Source organism: Geotrypetes seraphini, chromosome 2, assembly GCF_902459505.1.
Source record: "Geotrypetes seraphini chromosome 2, aGeoSer1.1, whole genome shotgun sequence".
Lineage (NCBI taxonomy): Eukaryota > Metazoa > Chordata > Amphibia > Gymnophiona > Dermophiidae > Geotrypetes > Geotrypetes seraphini.
In genome coordinates, this window is record NC_047085.1 from 461,043,100 (window position 1) to 461,067,165 (window position 24,066).

General features: G+C 43.2%; 1 protein-coding gene across 14 annotated transcripts in view; it reads left to right on the plus strand.

Moving 5' to 3' along the window:
• LARP4B (La ribonucleoprotein 4B) overlaps window positions 1–24,066 on the plus strand; it is a 505,004-nt gene that overhangs the window by 342,290 nt on the left and 138,648 nt on the right. For 9 of the 14 annotated variants that reach the window (XM_033931563.1, XM_033931553.1, XM_033931554.1 and 6 more), the window contains one exon: window positions 9,411–9,506. The exons of the other annotated variants lie outside the window; for them this stretch is intronic. In XM_033931563.1, the coding sequence (XP_033787454.1) occupies window positions 9,411–9,506 (96 nt within the window). The remainder of the gene's footprint in view (window positions 1–9,410; window positions 9,507–24,066) is intronic. 14 annotated transcript variants of the gene reach the window in all.

Here is a 24,066-nt window from a genome sequence, read left to right on the forward strand (position 1 = left end):
TCTAGGGCAGAAAAACCAATGAGATATTTTTTGGCCAGTCCATGAATTTTCAAGTTGATTTTGCCAACCAAATATCTCATACCAAGCCTAGGGAGCTAGTAGCTCCAAGGTTCATCACTACCCTCACCTGGCAGAACTAGCTTTGGCCTTTGTGCAACATACCAAGGTCCTGTTGACTTGATGCAAGAGCACTTAGGTCTTGCATTTGTCCTTGTAAGTGAAGGTCAAGTCTGTTTCCTCCGCTCCATATTCTGATCACGTCTGGTAGGAGTCTGAATGGTGAAACAAGAAGGAATCAACAGGGCTGCTTTGACTGCTTTGCTGCTGAGGTACATCTCTATTGGTGGGCTTAACATATCTGAACTTCACCTGGAAAATTATTAATATGTAGTTAGTATCTTTGGCCTATAATAGCATATGAATGTCCAAAATATATATCAATACATACTTAAGGAGTTTGAGTTATTGGATGTGTCAGGCCAGATATACTTTCTCTGGTTAGAGACTATGCTTCATGAAGATAAACAATAGTTGTTTTTAATAGTTGTTTGTAATTAGCCTAGAGCGGTGTTGTATTTAGGAGAATCACAAATTTAAATAAAATTCCATATATATTTTAATGCAAAATAAGTGGGAAAATTTGAGAACAGTATTGAACTGAGAGACCTGAACATATTCCTTCTTCAAAAAGATGAATTTCTGTATCTGAGGATCTGAATTTGCTCTCTAGGTCTCGGTATAAAGCATCTATTCACTGCACCAAAAACATTGCATTTTATAGTGATATTCCTCATTATGAATAAAGAATGTTGCTTTTGGGCTCTTAGTTGCACCAAGAGTTTTCTCAAAATCTTTTCCTATGTAGAAGACTACATGAGAACATAAGAGTTGCCATGCTGTGACAGACCAAAAGGTCCATCAAGCCCAATATCCTGTTTTCAACAGTGGACAATCCAAGTTGAAAAGTACCTGGCAAGATCCCAAAAGAGTAAAAATGATTTTATGCTATTTATCCTAGAAATAAGCAGTGGTGGTACAGTTTTAATCAAGTATTAGAATTTACTGCTTGGATTGAACACACAAAACTTTTGGTTGTCCATGTGTCATATATGAACAGCTGATTAGAAGAGAATCCTTACTGGCTAGTGCAGTGGGTTTAAAGCTAGGGGGTCAAATCTTACTTCTCCCATTAATTAAACTTGCAGTCTTAGTTGGGGTGCTTTATGCACTGTTGCCTCAGCTACAAAACTTAGATTGCAAGCTGGTACAAGGAAATACTTTAATTCAGATTTTGAAATGTATAAGGCCCCTATTTCAGAAACATCCTGACCTATAAATTGTGGCTTCTAAATGTGTAGCTTGCTTACACGTGCAAAGAACAATTTTTAAAAGCCACAACACACAGAGATTTTAAGGAGGCATGGATAGGGTTTCGGGAAGGAATGATTTGGAGTGGTTGGTTGGTATAAGGTTCTTCTCCCGGTGAAACTAAACAGGTTTTTTCTTCAGATGATTCGTCTATTAGAATCATTGCTATTGATCCTAAATTACTCAAAATTAAATTTTTCAACTATCACAGCATCTGCATTGTGTTTGGAGCACTGATAAATTACCCAAGCAGGAAGAGCCTTTTTTCTGTATCAAAGGTAGACATTCTAATAAGGATCACCAAAAAATCTTATGGACATATCAAATGCTTTGGCAGAGTCCCTCATGATATTGTTTGGTCATAAGGCCACTGCGTGCATCAGCTTCTGCAGATGCTAAAATTTCAGCAAGACCCTCTTTTATACTAAATATCAATAAATAACAGCGAGTTTAGTTCTCTTTAATGGTGGAGAACTTGCAACAGCCTCATTTAAGGATTAGCAATCCTTTAGTTGATACACTTATGTTAACTACAAATGCATCAAGAACTGTATAAGGAACTCATGTTCAATCGTGCAAGTAATTTGACTAAAACAGGAGAAATATCAAATGACTCTAGAGCTAATAGTGATCTTGATGGCTGTTGCAGCCTTCAACGAGAGTGTGTTATGAAACAGTATTGATCCAAATGGATACTCGGGTGACCATATTCTATATAAAGGAGGAAGAACTAGATCATAAAGTGCCCTGTAAGTGTCTTCACATCCTTGTGTGTGTTTTCACGTTCTGCGGTCTAAAACATGCAATTTAAAATGTAATTACTAAAAATCTTGATTCTTTGTATATCATTTTTCTTAGGAAACCCAAATGATCGCTAGTTCCAGAAGCTACCTTAAAGGCCCATACTGAATTTTAATAGTGCTTCTCTGTATCAATTCATGGCATCTGAGCTGATTCAAATACTTCTGAATGAAGACTCAAGCTGCTTCTGTAGTATGATATGAATTTGAAGCAAAGATCTAAATATATAAAAAAAACAGTGATGGCAAAAACAGTTACTGAAAACTCCAGGATAAAATATACAGGGTATATTTTTTCCTGTATACAAGGTAAAGGCAATAAGAAAATTTCACTGTGTTTAAATATTCCATGCATCATTGTCAGGTAAAGTAGAAACAATTTGGCACTATCAAGAAACTGCCTTAGGCTATCCTTCCAAAATAAGTACTGCTGAAGAATGCCACTCTGAGGCCTAAGATTACTTTAAAGGAACTACAAAAATCTAAAAACTAAAATTGGGGACAATGTTGATGGTAAAACAATTGCAAAATAATTTTACAAACATGGCCTGTATTGGAAAAAAGGAAGCCAGTGTACAGAATACCATTTGCAAAGAAACTTTAGAGAGAAACTGCACAGATATGGGGGAATGTTTTGTAGTTTGATGAGGCCAAAGTAGAACTTTTTTGGTCCAAATGCTAAGTGACAAAACAAACCCAACTCATCACCCTGCTAATGCAGTCATGATGGTGGCAGCATTATATTGGGGGGGCAGTATTTTGTCACACTGGGGACAGATTAAAATTGATGGAAATACAATTCACAGTGCTGGAAGATCATGCAGGAAAATCTGTTCTACTCCGCCATTGACCTGGGATTGGGGATAAGTCACCTTTTGAGCAGGATAGTGATCCTAAGCACACAGCAAATGAAATAATGGAGTGTTTTCAGCGAGAACATATGTTTGAGTGGTCCAATCAAAGCTCAATCCTGAATCAAGTAGAAAATTTGTGTCAAGTCTTGAAGATTGAAGTCTATAGGGATCCCTAAACATGGAATCTTGAGCTGTTGTGTCAAGAAAAATGGGCAAAAATGGCGTATTGTGTTATGCAAAGTTGGTAGACACTTAACCTAAATAACTCATGGCTGCTATTATTGCAAAAAGGGCTTCCACTTGTACTTTAAATACTTCTATAAAAAACAAAATTATGCTGACAATGTGGTGGTTGTATAGATCAGTGAAACACTCAATGCATTTTGAATTATATTTTTTAGATAGAATGTGAAAAATATATACAGATGTGAAGACTCTTTAAAGGTATTACATTTCATCTGTAGAGGCACTGAAAGTCTGGAGCTGGACTATATAATGACAGATTTTGGAGGAGCACAAAATGACTCTGGACAAACCTGGCACCTACTGTCTGTAGTAGAGAATACCATGGGGAAGTGGGGATTCCTAAAAATAAGAACAGGCTAATACAGAGTAGCAGGTGCTTGCAGAATTATATCCTTTTCTGCTTATGATAAAATTCTATAAAAGGTAAAACAGAATAAGCTTCCAAGATACTCAAAATGCCTTCATGGCCTTGTCAAATATACTGTAGTTTCCCTCATGTTTATCAGCCCTTGGTTAGAGCATTTACATGCATTGAGTACACACGATCAAGAAAATATTATGTACCCATAAATTCATTTGTTAATTCTAACAGTAAGTATGTTTTGTGCTTACTATTAGCATCTCTGCAGTTCTGGAGAAATGGAAGTTATCTTAATTGATTCAAGGAAGCAGTCTACTAAAACATACTGGTTTATGAAAGATATCTCTATTTATGTATTTATTTTATTTTAAAAATTTCTTCCCCGCCTATCTACTTAAGCGGGTTGCAGTAGAAAACATACATATTCAAAACTTAAACATAGTACAACAGACACATCCTATCTATTCCTTCCAAATATAATAATTAAAAATAGCATAATGCTAATAAAAAGTTCACCGCTTATGAACTGTAAAATAACATTTTTCTTCAAAAACTAATAAAATGCTTTAATAAATAGGTAAGTTTTCAACTGTTTCCTAAATGAGTTTCTCTCTCTACATAATCTTAAAAACCCTGGTGTATTCCACAAATGTGGACCTACAACAGAGATAGCTGTTGATTGAGTTTTTTTATGTTGTGAGATCAAAGGGGAATAGACTTCATATGGGCTCCATGGAGTTTGCTGCAGCATTTCTTTTTACATCTTATTTTCTGGCCTGGGGTGAAAGTGCATCAAATTAAATTTCGTACTAGTATCAATACCAGTACATCACTTACAGTTCACATATACTATTTAGAGTTCAATGCAGATAACAAAGTCAAATATACCTAGGTATATCTAGGGAGGATATGGTAATATCACTTACTTTCCAAAGATTGAATCATAACAAATATATATATATATATATATATATTTATTTATTTATTTAATAATCTTTATTAATTTTAGGGCTTTAGCGGTGCATTACAAATATGACAATAAAAATTACATAAAATGCACCATAATACACAAATAGAAAAGAAAAAACTACCTTTCCTCCCATCCAACTTCCCAAATATCTAAATCCTAAACATATTATTTATATAACATTATACTCAAATATTTAATTCTTAAATACTCTTCCCTCTCCTCCCCCCACCCTAGGATGTGAAAGGTAATCTAAGCATTTTATCATTACTGTGTACTAACATATGCAGTCAATGGGCTCCATATTTTATTAAATGTACTACCAGATCCTGAACATTCCGCATTCATTCTTTCGTATTTATAGGTGTTACATACACTTGTCCACCAGAATGTGTAATTTAATCTGTCATGAGATTTCCAGTTTCTCGTGATCATTTGGACAGCTATTTCTGTCAAGATCAATAAAAGACGGCTTTTGTATTTATCCAACACAGGCTTTACTTGAAGCAACGTACCACAAATTATGGTTTGATATGATAAAGGAATAGATGATTCTAATATAAGATTAATTTTTCACCAAATTGACCTCCAAAAACTAAGTATCATTGGACAAAAATATAATGGATGATCCAATGTCCCTATATTAATATGACAATGCCAACATCTATTAGATTTTGAATTATCAAGTTTGTGTAATCGAACTGGGGTCCAAAAAATCCTATGCAACAAAAATAACCAAGTTTGTCTCATAGATTCCGACACTGTACATCTTAACCTCCAAGACCAAATTCGTGGCCATCGAGATGCAGAAATATACTGCTTTATCTCAATGCTCCAAATGTCTCTAACACTGTTTTTTGGCTTTTTATTCAAAAATTCCAAAATTATTTTATACCACTGAGCGGCCTGATGTCCTACTAAATCTATCTGGTAGCAAAGGATCTACAAGCTATAATAAGTTTTAAAATTTTTCCATTCAGGGAACCTCAGTCTGAATGGCCTGCTTCAGCTGCAACGACGTATATTGTTGAGATTTTAAAATGCCAAATGATTGTTGCAGCCGTGAAAATTCAAGCAGTTTTCCATTAGATATAACATCATCTAATGTCCGAATATCTGCCTGCATCCAATTCTTCCAGGCGATCCCAGCACTGCCTATTTGAATCTTGGAGTTTAACCATAAGGACTGTAAAGTAGATTTAATTATAGGAACATCTGTAAGTTTATCAAATTTAATTGTTTTCCATGTATCCAATAAAATTATGTTGTCTTTAGCATATCTAGGTATTCTGATACTCAATATATGGGATAATCTCATTGGGGACATAATTTTCAATTCTAGGTATAATCAATCTGGAAGATGTTCCAAGAGCTTGGGGAGGATCCAATACATTCCCTGGCGTATTATATAGGTCTGATGATACCTATAAAAATTGGGAAAATTTACCCCACCCTCCGCAATCAATTTTTGCAAAGATACTAATGCAATTCTGGCTTTTTTACCCAGCCAAATAAATTTGATAAGAATATTATTCAATTTTTTATAAAAAGACCCCTGAAAATAAACCGGTGGTATACCCATTTGGTAACAAACTACAGGCAAAATCATCATTTTTATTGTCTGCACTCTCCCCCACCAAAATAAATGCAGTGGGTTCCAATGCTCACACATTTCCGATATCTTTAATAATATAGACTTTTCATTTACTTGTATCGTTTCTTCCAATGTCTTATGTATCCAAATTCCTAAATATTTTATACCACCTTACTTCCAAAGGAAAGGGAATGTGTCAAATAAACCTTTGGAACAGTTAACATTTAAAAGAAGAACCTCTGATTTACTCCAATTTATCTTATATCCTGAAAACTTCCCAAATTTATCAATCAACTCCAGTAACGTGGAATGGTATTCTCTGGATTTTTCAAATGAAGCAAAATATCATCTGCATAAGCAGAGACTTTATATTCCCGACCTGCATAAGGAATACCCTGAATCTCTTCTACCTGTTGAATAGGTAATAACAAGGGTTCCAAAACAATATCAAACAGTAAAGGAGATAATGGACATCCTTGCCTAACTCCCCTCTCCAGACGAAAATGGTCTGAAAAATTATTATTAATATATAATCTGACAATAGGGGAGCTATACAAGATTTGAATCATCCGAATAAATCCAGAACCAATACCAAACCATTCCTTAGCTTGATACATAAATGTCCATTCCACTCGATCAAATGCCTTCTCTGCATCCAAAGATACAGAGAAGGTCGGGTCTTCCATATCTTTTGATAAATTTAACATATGTAACGCCAATCTAGTATTATTTGAAGAATGTCTTTGAGCAACGAACCCCGTTTGATGCATTCCAATCATGTAAGGGAGAGCCTTAGCTAAGCTCAGAGCCAATAATTTTGCCAAAAGTTTACCATCTACATTTATCAAAGAAATAGGCCTGTAGTTTGACACCAACATAGGGTCTTTATTTGGCTTTGGCAAAACTATCGTCAAGGATTCTGCCATAGTACCTAATATGCAACCTTTAGTTAGTTGAGCCTGAAATAAATTTAGCTAATAAGGTAATTTTGAATGTCTTGTAAAATTCTACCATGAAACCATCACCACCTGGAGCGGATCCAACTCTAAGGGACTTCAATGCTGTTTGCAATTCCTTTATCGGTATAGGCATTTCAAGACTACTTTTTATATGCTCGGGAATTTTAGGACCCTTAATTAATTTTGAAAAGTCAATATCATCTCTTTCTTTCATAACAAATATTTTTGAAATAGCTAAGACTTAAGACACTTAAACTGTAAATAATTTGTTAATGTAATATCTAAAGGGAGTTCATTCCACATCTTAGCAGCTACAAAGGGAAATTAAGCTCAAATATATGTCTATATTCGGTCGAGTCACATTATTATGACACCTGCTAATATCCAAAATAATTGCCTCTGACAGCACGGATGGCAGTCAGACACCTTGGGAATGACTCTGTAAGATGGTTGTCAGAGCCGTGCAGCCAACAGTTGCTAAGGGGTGCTTGGTAGAGGATCCAGTCTTCGAACATGTCAGTTGAGATGATCCCAAATGTGATTGATTGGCTTAAAGTTTGGGGAATTCAGAGGTCAGGGAAGTAACTGGAAATCTTGGTCATGCTCTGCGAACCACTCGCAAACAGTTTTGGTAGTATGATGTTGCATTGTCCTGTTGAAAGATCCCATCGGCCATAGGGAAGACTGTCAAGATGTACAGGTGTATTTGATTGGTAAGGATGGAGACATATCCATATCGGTTAAGAATGCCTTCCAGAGGTATTGAGGGAACCAGACCATACCAAGAAAACATTCCCCACACCATAACACTGCCACCACCAGTTTGTGTATGTGCAACAATGGCTGCTGGGTGTTTGTTCTCGGCAGTTTCACACTTGACATGCCAACGTCTGTCCGCTTAATGGAGCTCAGAATGCAACTCATCAGAGAAGGCAACTATCTACCAGTCGGTGCAAGTCCAATGTCAATACTCTTGCACAAATTGCAGCCATTTTTTGTAATGCACCCTCGTGAATATGGGTGCAGTCACCAGTCATCTGCTCCAGAGTCCCATTCGCATTAGGGATCATTGTACAATCATTGTACAAACCTCCTAGCCACTCGAGCTACAACACTCGACCCACAACTCTGCATCCTATTGACCACGACCACAGACTACAAAATCTTCAAAAAAGAAATAAAAACCCTTCTATTCAAAAAACACATAAAACCGAACTAACACAATCAGAAATGCCCCAAGCATCACCTGCAACTACTACATATGTACAGTACTTCCAATACCATGACAACATATGTACTTCCAGTATCATGACAACTCAGATATAATCCTTAGCAACTCAAAGAAATGTACAAACTACTCCCGAAATACTTCTAATCTCCGGACAATCCATTTGTAATCCGCCTTGAACCACAAGGTAATGGCGGAATAGAAATACCTAATGTAATGTAAAGTAATGTAATTTTGGACACACATCTGGAAACCCCCTGGTTCATTTGGATGGTGAGTTACTCCACAGTATTGTGCCAATCAGCCTGCACCAACCTGCATAGCTGCCATTTCAGCTTTACAAGGCTAGCTGTCTGCATTTTCTGTTGGTCTAACCAATGTTAGCAAAGGCCTGTGAGAGATTATATTAAACAGACCTGGTCTTGGGCATGTTAGGGCAGACAGACCTTAAAAGTTCCAGCACAGAATCCACATTAAATATCTAGCCAGACTAGATTGTTTATCAAGAAGGTATGCTATTTGAATGGGATAAAGTAGCTAGACAAACTAATTCTATCTACCATTCTTGTAAGTATTGCAACTTCCTTATCAGTTAGGATTACCATTGTTTCAAACAGTTTCCAAATTATGGACAGAAAGATACTGGAAAATACATACTTAACAGCAACAATAGATGCTATTTTTAGAATGAGATTCCAACTTATAAAAGCCTCCTCTCTTGACCATCCCTTTTCCTCTCTGGACCCTTGCTTATCTTCGTCTTTGTCCCTCACAGCACCTATTCAGGAACCTGTCTTTTCTCTCTCATTTATAAGAGCACAGAAGCAAGCTACATAATAGAATATCTCTCTGTATATTAGTAATCAATCATATTTTTATTTATCTTTCTACTAAACATTGCATCTCTGTTATATTAAACCTATTTCTACACAATATATTTTATGCAATCACTCTTGGCTGTCATTGTCATTAATTTCACTCCTGCTGAACCACCTCTGAGGGTACTGAACTCAGGACCTCTTGTGGATTGTAGGGCCATAACCTTACATTTTGAGGGCTCATCTGCTGCACCCCCTTGCAAATCCTTACATTTGGAAGCTTCATCTTGGTCCCTCCCGGAGACTTTAAGGTAAGTAGAATTTATTTATTTTTTGCATGCACTGTGCACTAGGTATGATATATGCTGCCTAGACAAGGTGAGAGATTGTATTTTCACTCAAAAATTCTTGTGCATTTTTGATTAAAGATTAGTTATAGACAGAGTGAGATAGGAATCAATATTGTGGTTTTAGGCTGAATAACACAATTTAGTGAACAGTCTCTGTATACTGGTAGTGCTTAGTGACATGTGTGAAAGGTTCCAGTAATATCTATGTATTACTTGATGAGATTTTCCTTATCCAAAAGGCTCTGTATTAACCCTTGATTTTTATTTTTACTTGTGCATGATGCAGTGTTGTTTGCATTTTCTGATCTGTTATATGCTTATCAGAGTTTATTTCAAAAATTTGGTTTAGTGTTTGAGTTTTGGAAGTGGTACGAAGTTAAACAGTCGCTCAGTTAAGACACCCCACATCTGTACGTGCTAACAACTCTACTTTTGTGACTGTGCTTTTAATTCTATTTCCTATCAGTCTCTGTCTTGGTGCAAGCACCAGTGTATGCTGGGCTGTAACTGATAGCTGGAAACCCTGCTCTTATAACACCTTTCTTTCATTTTTTCCTGCTACTCTTCCTGTTTCAGGTAGTAACGTTTGTACTCAAAGTGGGGGCATAAGTGTGGTCTTTATGCTGATAACTCTGACCTAACATGCTTAACCCCCATTTTTCTACCTATGACTAAAGTCTTCCTCTATCATAAGTGGGAGCATTTTGACATCAAAGGTTACACACTTAGAGCCATATATATAAGGCAGTATTAATATATGAGCAAGACCCAACTACCACAGCAGGCTTCTGCAGCTTCAAATATGGACTCTTAAGAACTCACAACTATTGTCAGAAATATTTTGAAAGAAATAGAGGTCTTTATGAAAGTGATTTCCCAAAAAGCAGATTGTTCCCGAAGAGAGGCAGCGTGGGAGCCCTGCTCCGCCCCTCTCCCTGACCGAAAGGGAACATTTAAAAGAGCACAGCAGCCAGCCGGGCCCCCTTTCAGGCCACCAGCGGGAGACAGCGTATCCAGATTGTTCCCGAAGAGAGGCAGCGTTGGAGCCCTGCTCCGCCCCTCTCCCTGACCGAAAGGGAACATTTAAAAGAGCACAGCAGCCAGCCGGGCCCCCTTTCAGGCCACCAGCGGGAGACAGCGTATCCAGATTGTTCCCGAAGAGAGGCAGCGTGGGAGCCCTGCTCCGCCCCTCTCCCTGACCGAAAGGGAACATTTAAAAGAGCACAGCGCCAACGGCGCTCAGCCGTTCGGCGCGCCTTTGTGAAGCGCCTGCAGTGACGACAGTTGGATTCTGAAACTAACAAAATAACAGGCTCCAATCAGCAGGAGCACACCAGCACTTTACGAGAGCGATGGAGGACCCAGGATCCCAGAGGTACTTTCCGGTATACTGCACAGAGTGCAATATGTACGACAACCTCCCCTTGGGAAGGCGGGAGTACATATGCAGTCGGTGTCAGGAACTGGAAAGCCTGAGGATGGAGGTCGGCAGATTGAGGGTCAGGGTCCAGGAACTGGATGGACTGGAGGGACTGCGCACCACAGAGGAGACGAGCTGGTCAACCCAGAACACAGACGGAGCAGGCCCCATTGTGGACCAGGTGAGGGACCTCGAGAGATTCATTGAGGAGGCCTATAGGAAGGTGGAGGAACGGGACCAGCAGCTGCACAGACGGATGTCGGTAGACGAGACCCAGGATCCACAAGGCGACACCGGGGAAGGACCTAGCGGAGGAACCACGCAAGAGGAGGAGACCGCGACTCGCCGGGACCCCGAGGGAGAGACACTGCACTACACCAAGGACACGGACCTTAGGCAGAAGAGGTTGCTGAGGAAAGGGAAGTCTGCTATTGTGGTGGGAGACTCGATCTTGAGAGAGGTAGACAGTCACGTAGCTGTAGGAAGGGAGGACCGGCTAGTGACTTGTCTCCCAGGGGCCAAGACACGAGACATCACTGATAGGATCGAGAGGATCCTGGACGGGGAAGAGACAGAGGAGACTGCGGTAATAATCCACGTCGGAATGAATGATGTGAGCCGGAGGAACTTCAGCATGGCCACATTGACTGACCAGTTCAGGGTCCTGGGACGAAAGCTGAAGCGGAGCACACGGAGGATAGCATTCTCGGAGATCCTGCCTGTACCGAGAGCAGATGCAAAGAGGCAGGCAGACCTCCAGGCTGTGAATGCATGGTTGAGGAGATGGTGCCAGGAGGAAGGCTTCCACTTTGTGAGGAACTGGACGTCCTTCTGGGGAAAGAGCAAGCTCTACCGGCGGGACGGCCTGCACCTGAGCACAGCGGGAACTAGACTACTGACAGCCAATGTGAGGAAGGAGATCGAGAGGGCTTTAAACTGAGGAGAGGGGGAACGCCGACAGCTGATCTGATGTTGACGCTTCGGACAACAGTATCCAGAACAGATGCTGAACGGGCTGACTGCAGGGAGGAAGCAGAGGGACCGGAGGATCTTATGATCAGACAGCGAGGGAAACATCAGGTAAAGGGAGCTTGCTGGGAGAAGACTAAGGGGCATGGAGACACAGGGGGACTGGGTGGCATGAGGGCGAAAGCTGAGGGCAATATAGAGGTACCACAAGGCGAGGGGGATCAAACAGAGGCTCAAGGGATGATAGCCCAGGAGGGGGCCGGTAGGGCTAGAAAACCCAGAGGAAAAGCGGGGAAGTGGGGTGGCGGGAAAGTGGGGAAGCTGAAAGCTAAGAGGGTAAAGGCTGAGGGCAAAGCAGAAGCACGGGGAACGGGAGAACTGCCCGAAATCCAAGGGCAGGCGGCCCAGGTAAATGCAGAGGTGGAGGAAAAACGACGGGACCTACGGGACCTGCGGTGCTTATACGCAAATGCAAGAAGCCTCATGGCCAAGATGGGTGAACTAGAAGTCGTGGCCAAGGGGGAGGACCTAGATATAATTGGAATTGCAGAAACCTGGTGGACAGAGGAAAATCAATGGGATGTGGCGCTGCCGGGGTACAAGCTCTACAGGAGGGACAGGACCCACAAGAAGGGGGGAGGCATAGCACTATATATAAAGGACTCTATCCACTCGGTCGGGATGGATATGGCAACAAAGGCAGAGGGGCTGGAATCGCTATGGGTCAAATTGCCGGGAAACAAGGGTGCAGGCATAAAACTGGGGCTGTACTATCGCCCACCTGGTACGCCAGAAGGAGTCGGACACGACTTGGAAGCGGAACTGAGACAGGAATGCAGGACTGGAAGTGTAACAGTGATGGGGGACTTCAACTACCCGGGAATAGACTGGAGTACGGGTCACTCCAACTGCACTAGGGAAACAGGATTTGTAGAAGCTGTGAGGGACTGCTTCATGGAGCAACTAGTCAAAGAACCAACGCGAGGGGGTGCTACTCTTGACCTCATCCTAAACAGATTAGGGGGGCCTGCAAGAGGGGTAGAAGTGGGAGGACCACTAGGCAACAGTGATCACAACGCGATCAGATTCACATTAGAAAGGGGGACACCCATAGTAAGGAGCACCGCAACAACTACGCTCAACTTCAAGAAAGGGGACTATGTTGCTATGAGGGAAATGGTGGGGAGGAAGCTCAGAAACATCTTTAGGATGGAGACTATGGGAAGCGCCTGGACCCTATTCAGGGACACCCTGCAGGAAGCACAAAGAATGTACGTCCCCAGTTTCAGGAAAGGCTGCAAGAACAAGCGATCAAAGGACCCGGTTTGGATGTCAACTGAAGTAAAGAGGGCAATAAATGACAAAAAAGTATCCTTCCGGAGATGGAAAAAGGACCCAACGGAGGAAAATCACCAGGCGCACAGGAAATGCCAAAAGGAATGCCACCGAGAGGTTAGAAAAGCGAAAGGGGAATACGAAGAGGGGCTGGCCAGGGAGGCGAAAAACTTCAAGGCATTCTTCAGTTACGTAAAGGGGAAGCGACCAGCGAGAGAAGAGGTGGGGCCGTTGGACGATGGGGATAGGAAGGGAGTGATTAAGGAGGATAAAGAGGTAGCTGAGAGGTTGAACACGTTCTTCTCGTCGGTTTTCACGAGCGAAGACACATCTAATATACCGGACTCAGAGGAGCTCATGAGTGGGGAACAGGCCAAAAAATTGGAGCACATAGAGGTAAGTAAGGAGGATGTCCTAAAACAGATAGACAGGTTAAAATGCGGTAAATCACCGGGCCCGGACGGGATCCACCCAAGGGTTCTGAAGGAACTAAGACAAGAAATAGCGGGCACAATCCAGCATGTTTGCAACCTATCCTTGAAAACTGGTGAGGTACCAGAGGACTGGAAATTGGCGAATGTCACACCTATCTTCAAGAAGGGATCGAGGGGTGACCCCGGGAACTACAGGCCGGTGAGCCTGACTTCAATTATAGGGAAGATGGTGGAAGCTATGATCAAGGACGGCATTTGCGAGCACATCGAGAGGAATGGCCTACTGAGAACAAACCAGCATGGATTCTGTAAGGGAAGGTCGTGCCTAACGAACCTTCTGTACTTCTTTGAGGGAATAAGCAGTCGGGTGGACAATGGGGAACCCATAGACATCATTTACCTCGATTTTCAAAAGGCTTTCGACAAGGTGCCACATGAAAGGCTGCTTAGGAAGCTGTGGAACCACGGGGTGGGAGGGGATGTGCACAGATGGATCAAGCACTGGTTGTCGGGTAGACTGCAGAGGGTCGGAGTGAAGGGCCAATATTCTGACTGGCGGGGAGTCACAAGCGGTGTGCCACAGGGATCGGTGCTGGGGCAGTTACTCTTCAACATATTTATCAATGATCTGGAAAAGGAGGCAAAGTGCGAGGTTATAAAATTTGCAGACGATACCAAACTGTGCGGCAGAGTTAGGTCCAGGGAGGAGTGTGAGGACCTACAAAGGGACCTGGACAAGCTGGAAGACTGGGCAAACAAATGGCAAATGCACTTTAACGTGGAAAAATACAAGGTCATGCATATAGGGAAAAAGAACCCGTTGTTCAACTACAAATTGGGGGGGGGGCATTGTTGGGAGACAGCAGACTTGAGAGAGACTTGGGTGTGCTGGTGGATGCATCACTGAAGCCATCTGCACAGTGCGCAGCAGCCTCGAAAAAAGCCAACAGGATGCTGGGCATCATAAAGAGGGGCATAACAACCAGGACACGGGAAGTCATCATGCCATTGTATCGAGCGATGGTGCGTCCACATCTGGAATACTGCATTCAGTATTGGTCACCGCACCTCAAGAAGGACATGGCGGTACTTGAGAGAGTCCAAAGGAGAGCAACGAAACTGGTAAAAGGGCTGGAACACTGCCCATACGCCGAGAGGTTGGATAGGCTGGGGCTCTTCTCTCTGGAAAAAAGGAGGCTCAGGGGAGATATGATAGAGACCTTCAAGATCATGAGGGGCATAGAGAGGGTGGATAGGGACAGATTCTTCAGACTGAAGGGGACAACAAGTACGAGGGGGCATTCGGAGAAACTGAAGGGAGATAGGTTCAAAACAAATGCAAGGAAGTTTTTTTCACCCAAAGGGTCGTGGACACTTGGAATGCGCTACCAGAGGAAGTGATCAGGCAGAGTATGGTACAGGGATTCAAACAGGGATTGGACGGATTCCTGAGGGATAAAGGGATCGTGGGATACTGAGGGAGGAGCTGGGATGTAACACAAGTATAGAAAGCTAACCAGGTAATAAGTATAGAAACCCAAACCAGGTCGTGCATGTGCAAGACCGGAGAGTTAGGACTTCGATGGGAAGATAGGACTTCAAATGAGAAACCAAGGTGGCAAGGGAGCCCCTTCTGGTGATTCAGACAGGTTGTGACCTGTTTGGGCCGCCGCGGGAGCGGACTGCCGGGCAGGATGGACCTATGGTCTGACCCGGCGGAGGCACTGCTTATGTTCTTATACAGTATTCAAAAACAAATGGTTAATCATTCTCAAGAAATCAGAAAGAAAACAAACGAAAGTGCCTTTTCATCCAAGGCATATGTAAGGGACTCATTAGCATGAGGCAGGAAAATACTGAACTGGTCACTCAGTGCAATCATTTAACCAAAGACTTACCGTATTTTTACACAGATAACGCGCACCCGTGTAAAACGCGCTCACGGGTATAGCGCGTGGGAAACCGAAATATATGTAAAAAAAATTTTGTATACCACGCATGCTGCCCTGCTCTCCTTTCGCCCGCCCCGACTCTCCTCTGGCCACCCCGACTCTCCTTTCGCCCGCCCCGACTCTCCTCCCCCTTGAAGTCCTGTCCCCACCCTGAAAGCCTGATGCCCCCCCGACGTCCGATTCACCCCCCCCACCCCCGCAGGACCGCTCGCACCCCCACAGCCTCCCGAACCCCCGCCATCATGTAGAAGCTCCTACCTGTGTCCTGCTGCTTCCTCTTGGCGGTCCCGGCCCTTCATGAGCCCTGCGCCTGCGCTGCTTCCTCTTCCGGCGGTCCCGCCCTTTCTCTGACGTCAAGCCCTCTTGCCCCGCCGACTCCCCGACACGATCGGGGGAAGAGGGAGCTCAAGCCCTCTTGCCCCCCCGACTCCCCCAACTCCCCGACAATATCGGGCCAGGAGGGAGCCCAAGCCCTCCTGGCTCTGGCGACCCCCCCCCCCCCGCTAGTTGTTCGGGCCAGGAGGGAGCCCAAACCCTCCTGGCCACGGCGACCCCCTACCCCCACCCCGCACTACATTACGGGCAGGAGGGCCTGGGATCCCTCCTGCCCGTAATGTAGTGCGGGGTGGGGGTAGGGGGTCGCCGTGGCCAGGAGGGTTTGGGCTCCCTCCTGGCCCAAACAACTAGCGGGTGGGGGGGTCGCCAGGGCCAGGAGAACTTGGGCTCCCTCCTGGCCCGAACAACTAGTGGGGGGGGGTCGCCAGAGCCCGGAGGGCTTGGGCTCCCACCTGGCCCAATATTGTCGGGGAGTTGGGGAGTAGGCAGGGCAAGAGGGCTTGGGCTCCCTTTTTCCCCGATCGTGTCGGGGAGTCGGGGGGGCAAGAGGGCTTGAGCTCCCTCTTGCCCCGATCGTGTCGGGGAGTCAGCGGGGCAAGAGGGCTTGACGTCAGAGAAAGGGCGGGACCGCCAGAAGAGGAAGCAGCGCAGGGCTCACAGAAGAGCCGGGACCGCCAAGAGGAAGCAGCAGGACATCGGTAGGAGCTTCTACATGATGGGGGGGGTCGGGAGGCTGTGGGGATGCGTGAGGTCCTTCAGGGTGGGGTGCGGGTGGGAGTGCGTGCGAGCAGTCCTTCGGGGTGGGGGTGCGAGCGGTCCTGCGGGGGGGGGTGAATCGGACGTTGGGGGGGAAACTATGTAAAAAAAATTTTGTACAACGCGCTCACGCGCAAGGTTATGCACGTTTGTAAAAATCGTGTATAACGCACGCGTTATATGCGTGAAAATACGGTACATGAGGCATAAATTAATATCTCCATGCTATGAACCCAAATTGTTAAAGCTACAAATTCCTTTTTAGCTATAACTGAACAATTAGAAGAGGCTAAGGCAGAAATGAAATACAGTGGAACCTTGGTTTATGAGCATAATTTGTTCCAGAAGCTTGCTCGTAAATCAAATTACTTATTGTTCCCTCTAAGCTGAGCAGGTGTCCTCCAGCTGCATTGCTACCACTAGGGGGTGGAATATTTTCAGTCGCTAAGGACAGGTATGTTCCCTGGAGTCCTGCAGAACTTGCCTGTCCCTCACAATTGAAAAATGTGACAGTAAAACAGCACCCTCTATTGGTGAGACTGTGGGTGGAGGACTCCTGCTCAGCTTAGAGGGAACAGTATATCAAAGTGAGTTTCCCCATAGGAATGAATGGAAACTCGCTTTAATTCGTTCTACCTCCTCCTCCCCCCTCCCAAGGCTACCGGGGCTGCTCCATCACCCCCTCCCCCCTGCTCTAACTGTCATCGCACCCCCGTGCTGAAAGCGGCATCTGCCCGCCCTTCCTCCCAAACATGCTTCTTACCCCATCTGCCGGTTGTGCCACCAACCGGCAGAAGGGGTAAGGAGCATGTTTGGGAGGAGTGAAGGACGGATGCCACTTTCAGTACGGGGGTGCGATGCGGTTCTCGTGGGTGGGCGTTGGCGGGGGAGTGGGGATACGATGCCGGTTCGGGGGGTACGATGCTGGTTAGAGCGGGGGGAAGGTGCTCGTGTAGCGGAACATGCTCAGTTTGCGAGACAAAAGTTTGCTAAGTGTTTTGCTCGTCTTGCAAAACACTCGCAAACCGGGTTACTCGCAAACCGAGGTTCCACTGTATTTAAAGTCAAAATTTGCCTTATAGGGACAGGTTAATTCTGTCTCCTCACAGATTTCCCTCCACACCTTTGTCACCTCCACCATATAAGCTATGTAGTCAATTTATAAAGAAACAGAACACAGATGTTTTTGTAGCGGGACAGAAAAAGTTAAAACAGGCCACAGAACCAGAACAAGAAGAGCAAACCAACAAAAAGGAGTAACTTTTACTGCCATGCCAGAGCAATACCCAAAGCGATAGGGAGGTTAGTGTAACCTCTGTAAATGAATCTTCAGCACCAGTAACAGTTGTGCTGCAAGACTCCATGAAATACAGTGACATTGAAAGAATAGTGGAGAAAGTTGGCCCTTTGCCTTTTAACATAAATGAATGATGCAAATGGGCCACTGATATTTTGATTCACTGGGGTCTAGCGAAATATAAAAAGAAAAATTCAGATTTTGTTTGATAAGCTTATGCACCTAGCCCTGGGACCACACTATTATAAATTTGGCTGTCTCACTCACCCGTACCAGTTTGTAAAGGTGGATATTGAACAGCTTTTTCGCTGCACCCCTTTGCAAGTACTTAGAACTCTTTTGCCCCTGCCAACTGATACACTAGAGCAGTTTGCATACAAAGTGTGGGTGATAGACACTGTATTTAGACAGCATGAACACTGGCCCAGTAAAGAAGATTATCCTTAGACAGCATATTCTCACACATGGGGTGATATCATCCACATAGCTCTGATTCGGACAGTGGTAAAGCGTACTGTCACTTTAAGCTTTTAGCAAAGCTTCGAGACTGCCAGCATCGCACATGCATGAGTGCCTTCCCGCCCGATGCCAGCTCATGATGTCATTTTTCATTTTCCACAGAGTGAAGAAGACATATTTAAACTTCATTCTTTCAAGTTGCCTTCCCGCCTCTTTTTTCTATTTACATACTTGTTCATTTTTTATTATTCTATATCTTATATTTTTATTTATTTATTTTTTTTAATCAAATTAATAAGTTTTGGTTTCAAGGGGCCTTCAGACCACTTTAAAACCTTTGATCTTGCTGTCAGTGTCGATGGGTTTTCAGCCTTCTTTCTACTCTACCATGGTCTCGTCCTTTCCAGCTGGCCCTAACTCCGGAGCTATATACAAACTACCAGAATGTTTTCTTCCTCTCTTTTAGAAATATTAGGCCTGGAGTCTGATTTCCATCGACTTGGATTTCTCTGTAATGCCGATCCCTGTCATGACTGGTGGACATCGACATCGAATAGGGTCATTGGCATATTTAGCATCTAGTCTATTGATACATGCCTTTCATCAACGCCATTGCAGTAAACATCAACTTTAATAGTGTAATTGTCATATCTAGCATTGAGTCTATTTGATGCATACCTCTCATCAATGTCATCATTCTGCAATGCAGGCTGTCATTTCTGAAGCTCAGTGCCTATTGAGGCAACCATGCTTCGACACCTGCTACACCTTCTGTATCAGCTAGTGTCATATGGTACCAGGGCCTCCTCTTCGTACATCAAGACATATGGTACGGTGTACTCTTTCTGGAATCAACTGAAGGAGTTATTCAAGACAAATATCGCTTGCATGTGTCACCAATGCTAACATGGCCCATGCTCAACATAGCATATACAACTCCAACTCCAGTTTTTTCATCACAGCATCGATGAACATCATCACATTACCATTCTCCTTCCCCTTGACATCATCGATCCAGTGCTGCAGCTGCTGCACCGATGGTACGGACTATTGACCAAAGGGTACCAGTGCAGATCTTCAAGGAACAACTCAATGTGTTTTTCTAAAGGGAGTTCGGTGACACAAATTGCACTCAATAGTGGTGCTTACATCGACTCCTTCGGTACCAGCCCAGCCTAAGCATAGCATTTTGAAGCTGCATGGAATCTATTCCAGGTCTACACCGACAAGCTGCTCTGCTTCCTATCAGCGCTCTTCCAGTAGACATCGACACTCCCCATCAAAAACTTGAAAGAATACTTCTCAACGCTCTCAATCTCAAAACATCTGAGATTCTATCTTTGGCCTGTCTTCATGCATATCACTAAAAACACTGAACGGGAGTCTGCATTATCTGCTCCAGGATCCTATGACATCCCATCGTATTCCTCTCCGTCTCCCTTTTTCCTTCAGTATGTAAGGAGCCTCAGGAAACTTTACATTGGACAGATACTGAACCCAGGGCATAGATCCTTAATCCCTTTGATTGCAATGCACTTCTTCAGTTCCATCTGTACTCTCCTTTAGGATGTGCTCATTAAGAAGAGGAAGATGTTTCTTTCTCTTACTGTTGCTTCCAGCATATTTGACTGTCCTTGACCCTCATTTGAAAGTTTCCTGATTTCCAACTGAGCCGGATCATCGTTACTCCATGATCTCCACTTTGGAATTGGAACTTTTACTCATGGTTCTCCACTGTGCATACTCTCATTCACAGCACCACTGATACTATTGCAGGGATCCACAATGGTTGTAGAGCCTGTAAGGTAGTATTCATCTTTTTTGTGCACTATAACGATGAAGTAAACAGGACATGATTTTCTGCTTACTTTGGAGCCTATTAAGCATGGCATAACTCATCTCTTTGTTACTCCATCGTGCTCACTCTGTCCAAACTGTAGATTGGCTCAGGATGGATTGTCTAGTCTATCCCATCCATCACAACGACTCTGCTATATTACCTTTCCAGGATTCTAATAGAGGGATCCAATCTGGGTGTAGAACCTGTTAAGTTGGATCCCCGCCCACATTTTTTTCATTGCGAAAGAGCCACTATTGGGGTACAACCTCTCATGTAGATTGCCTTCTTTTCCTTGATGTCTGTTTCAGTCCATATTCTCTGCTGAGGCTTGAAGATGGAGAATACTATATAGACAGTTCACTGATTTGGTTTCCTCAGCAGGATCAATCAGGTTCTTCAATGCAAAATGTCTACCACTGTACCATCAATGCTAATACAGTACTCCGGGAGATAATCACACTATTCTTTTGGAATATCCTACCCTACTGTCCTTTTTCTAATGTCAAAGGGACAATGTCAAGATCAACCTTCATCTTCCTCTCCTTTATTCTAAAGACCTTGGAGGCTTGGGACTGGCTGTAGGGGAGGAGGAGGACAGAACACATCCTTTTTAGGATGTTTACCTTTGTAAGCCTAGACCTGTTCTTAAACCTTACCTCGTCCATTCTGGGACATTCACTAAGAGCTGGCTAGACTTATGAGCAGGTTCGCACTTATATCTTTTGAGTTCTGGATCTCTACACCACCTCCATTTTTTTCCACACCTATTATTCCAAGGCTTCTGCTAAAAAGGGACATACCTTTGTTAAAAGTTTATTCTGTTCCAAATTATATATCACGCTCCCTCAGCGTTATTGGTTTTCTCCCTGTTCAAGAATGTACGCCTGAACCATTCCTCAGTGGTCACATGCAGGGCTCTGTAAACTGACCCTAATCCACATTCCATTTCAGCTCTATTACCGGTTCCAAGACCCTATCCCACCGAGGTGTTATTTTTCTTTATTAAAGTCTCCTTCGTTCATGACTTCTCTATGACTCTTAGAACCGATAGGGCTTCCCTCCTGACTAAGTTTTACCAATAGGCGATTTTAACATGTCGGATGTTGATTGGGGTTATCCCTATTGCAGAGTCTTCTAGAAGTAGGGATATCCTGGATTCTCTCCAAGGAGAACTGTTCTAGCAGTTGGTAATGGAACCCATGCAGGATGGGGGTTATACTGGACTTAGTGCTTACAAACAGAGAAAGTGTTTCTGATGTTACAGTGGGTGATCATCTGGCATCCAGTGATTACTGCATGGTATGGCTTCATATTGAGATGGGTGTAGAGAGGGCTTATTCAAAAGTTAAAGGTTCTAGACTTTTTAAAAAAATGAACTTTGTTTGGATGGGATTACGTCAAGGAATTGTCTGGATGGGAACATCTGGAAGGAGTAGAAATGCAGTAGACAAAACAAAAATTTTATTGTAAGGGCAACATAATTTTTTGTGAGGCAAGTACAGTAAAAGTAAAAGGAATAGAAGGTCACTGTGGTTCTCAAAAATAGTAGCTGAGAAGGTAAGGAATAATAGGTTAGCTTTTATAAACTACAAAAGATCACAGAAAGAGAAAGGCAATAATATCTGGAAAAGTTGAGAGGCGGGTCGAGTAGTCGGGAAAGCAAAAATACAAATGGAAGAAAAATAGCTGATTTGGTAAAATGGGAAGACAAAGGACATTTTTTAGATATACCAGTGATAGAAGTGCAAAAGTGACAATGTGAGACTCAAAAGTGTAGAAGCTGATAAATTGCTTAACAAATATTGCTGTTCTGTGTTCACAGCTGAATCACCAGTAACAGGACCACAGAAGACAAATGCAAATAGGGATGGAGGAGTGGTAGACCCTGGTCTATTTTCAGAAGGTTGTGTTTGTGAGGAGCTAGCTAAATTAAAGATAGTCAAAGCGATGGGGCTGGTTGGTGTACATCCAGGGTGCTGAAGGAACTTAGGGAAGTTCTGGTGGCTCCGCTGACTGACCTTTTCAATGCTTCTCTAGAGTCGGGAGTAGTACCAGTTGACTGGAGAAGGGCAGATGTGTTCCCTCTACACAAAAGCTGGTGGACAGAGTTGAACAAAAGTGGAAGTAAGAAAGAAGTAGGGAATTCCAGGTCAGTAAGTCTGACTTCTTGGTAAACAAATTAATAGAAATGCTTTTAAAACAGAAAGGTGAAGTTTCTGGAACTCGGTGGATTATAGAACCTGAGGCAACATGGATTCACTAGAGGTAAGTCGTGTCAGACAAATCTGATTAAATTTTTTGACTGGGTGACCAGAGAATTGGATAGAGGGAGTGCGCTAGATGGTGGTGTATTTAGATTTTAGCAAAGCCTTTGACAGTGTTCCACAAAGACATCTAATAAACTTAGTGCCCTCGGGTTGAGCCCCAAAGTGACGGGTGGGTCAGGAACTAGTTGAGTGGAAGATGACAGAGGGTAGTGGAGATCACTCTGAGCAAAGGGATGTTACTTAGTGGTGTGCCTCAAGGTTCTGTTCTTTTTAACATTTTTATAAGTGATAATTGCTGAAGGGCTGCCAGGTAAGATTTGCCTCTTTGCAGATGATACCAAAATCTTCAATAGAGTAGACACCCCGGATGGTGTAAATCATATGAAGAAAGACCTTAGCGAAGCTTGAAAAATGGTTTGAAATTTGGCAGCTAAAATTTTAATGCTAAGAAATGCTAAGTCATGCATTTGGGCTGCAAAAATCTGAAGGAACGGTACAGTTTAGGGGGTGAAGAACTTACATGAACAATAGAAGAGCAGGACTTGGGTGTGATTGTATGTGGTTATCTTAAGGTGGCCAAACAGGTTGAAAAGGTGGTAATGAAAGCTAGAAGGATGCTAGGGCGCATAGGAAGAGGTATGGCCAGTACGAAAAAAGAGGTATTGATGCCCCTGTATAAGATTCTGGTGAGACCTCATTTAGAATATTGTGTACAATTCTGGAGATTGCACCTTCAAAAAGATATAAAAAGGATGGAGTCAGTCCAGAGGAAGGCTACTAAAATGGTGCGTGGTCTTCATCATAAGGAGTATGGAGACAGACTTAAAGATCTCAATATGTATACTTTGGAGGAAAGGCGGGAGATGGGAGATATGATAGAGATGTTTAAATATCTACGTGGCATAAATGTGCATGAGTCGAATCTGTTTCATTTGAAAGGAAGCTCTGGAATGAGAGGGTATAGAATGAAGTTAAGGCTCAGGAGAATGTAAAGAAATATTTTTTTTTACAGAAAGGGTGATAGATTCGTGGAACAGTCTTCCGGAAGAGATGGTAGAGACAGAGGCTATGTCTGAATTCAAGAAAGAGAGTGGAAGAGATAATGGTTTCTATAGATGGGCAGACTGGATGGGCCATTTGGCCTTTGTCTGCCATCATGTTTCTAACTCTCTCCACCAGCTACACAAATAGAAATCTCTGCTGGTGACTGCATATGCTGAACGCCAAGGGATTTCCCAATCACATTCTATCTCAGTTTTTTGACAAGACTACAGTTTTGGTTTTGTAGCTCGCTGCAGTCCTTCCAAGCTACACTTATTTCTTTACTTGGGCACTTCATGCTATCTGCAGTAGCTACTACGTACTCCCTCTTCAGGGTTCCAGTGCTTTTCTTGGGTGGTGCTATTAATTTCATCCCCCATGATAATGTCTGGTTCCATCACTTGTTTTCAGACAC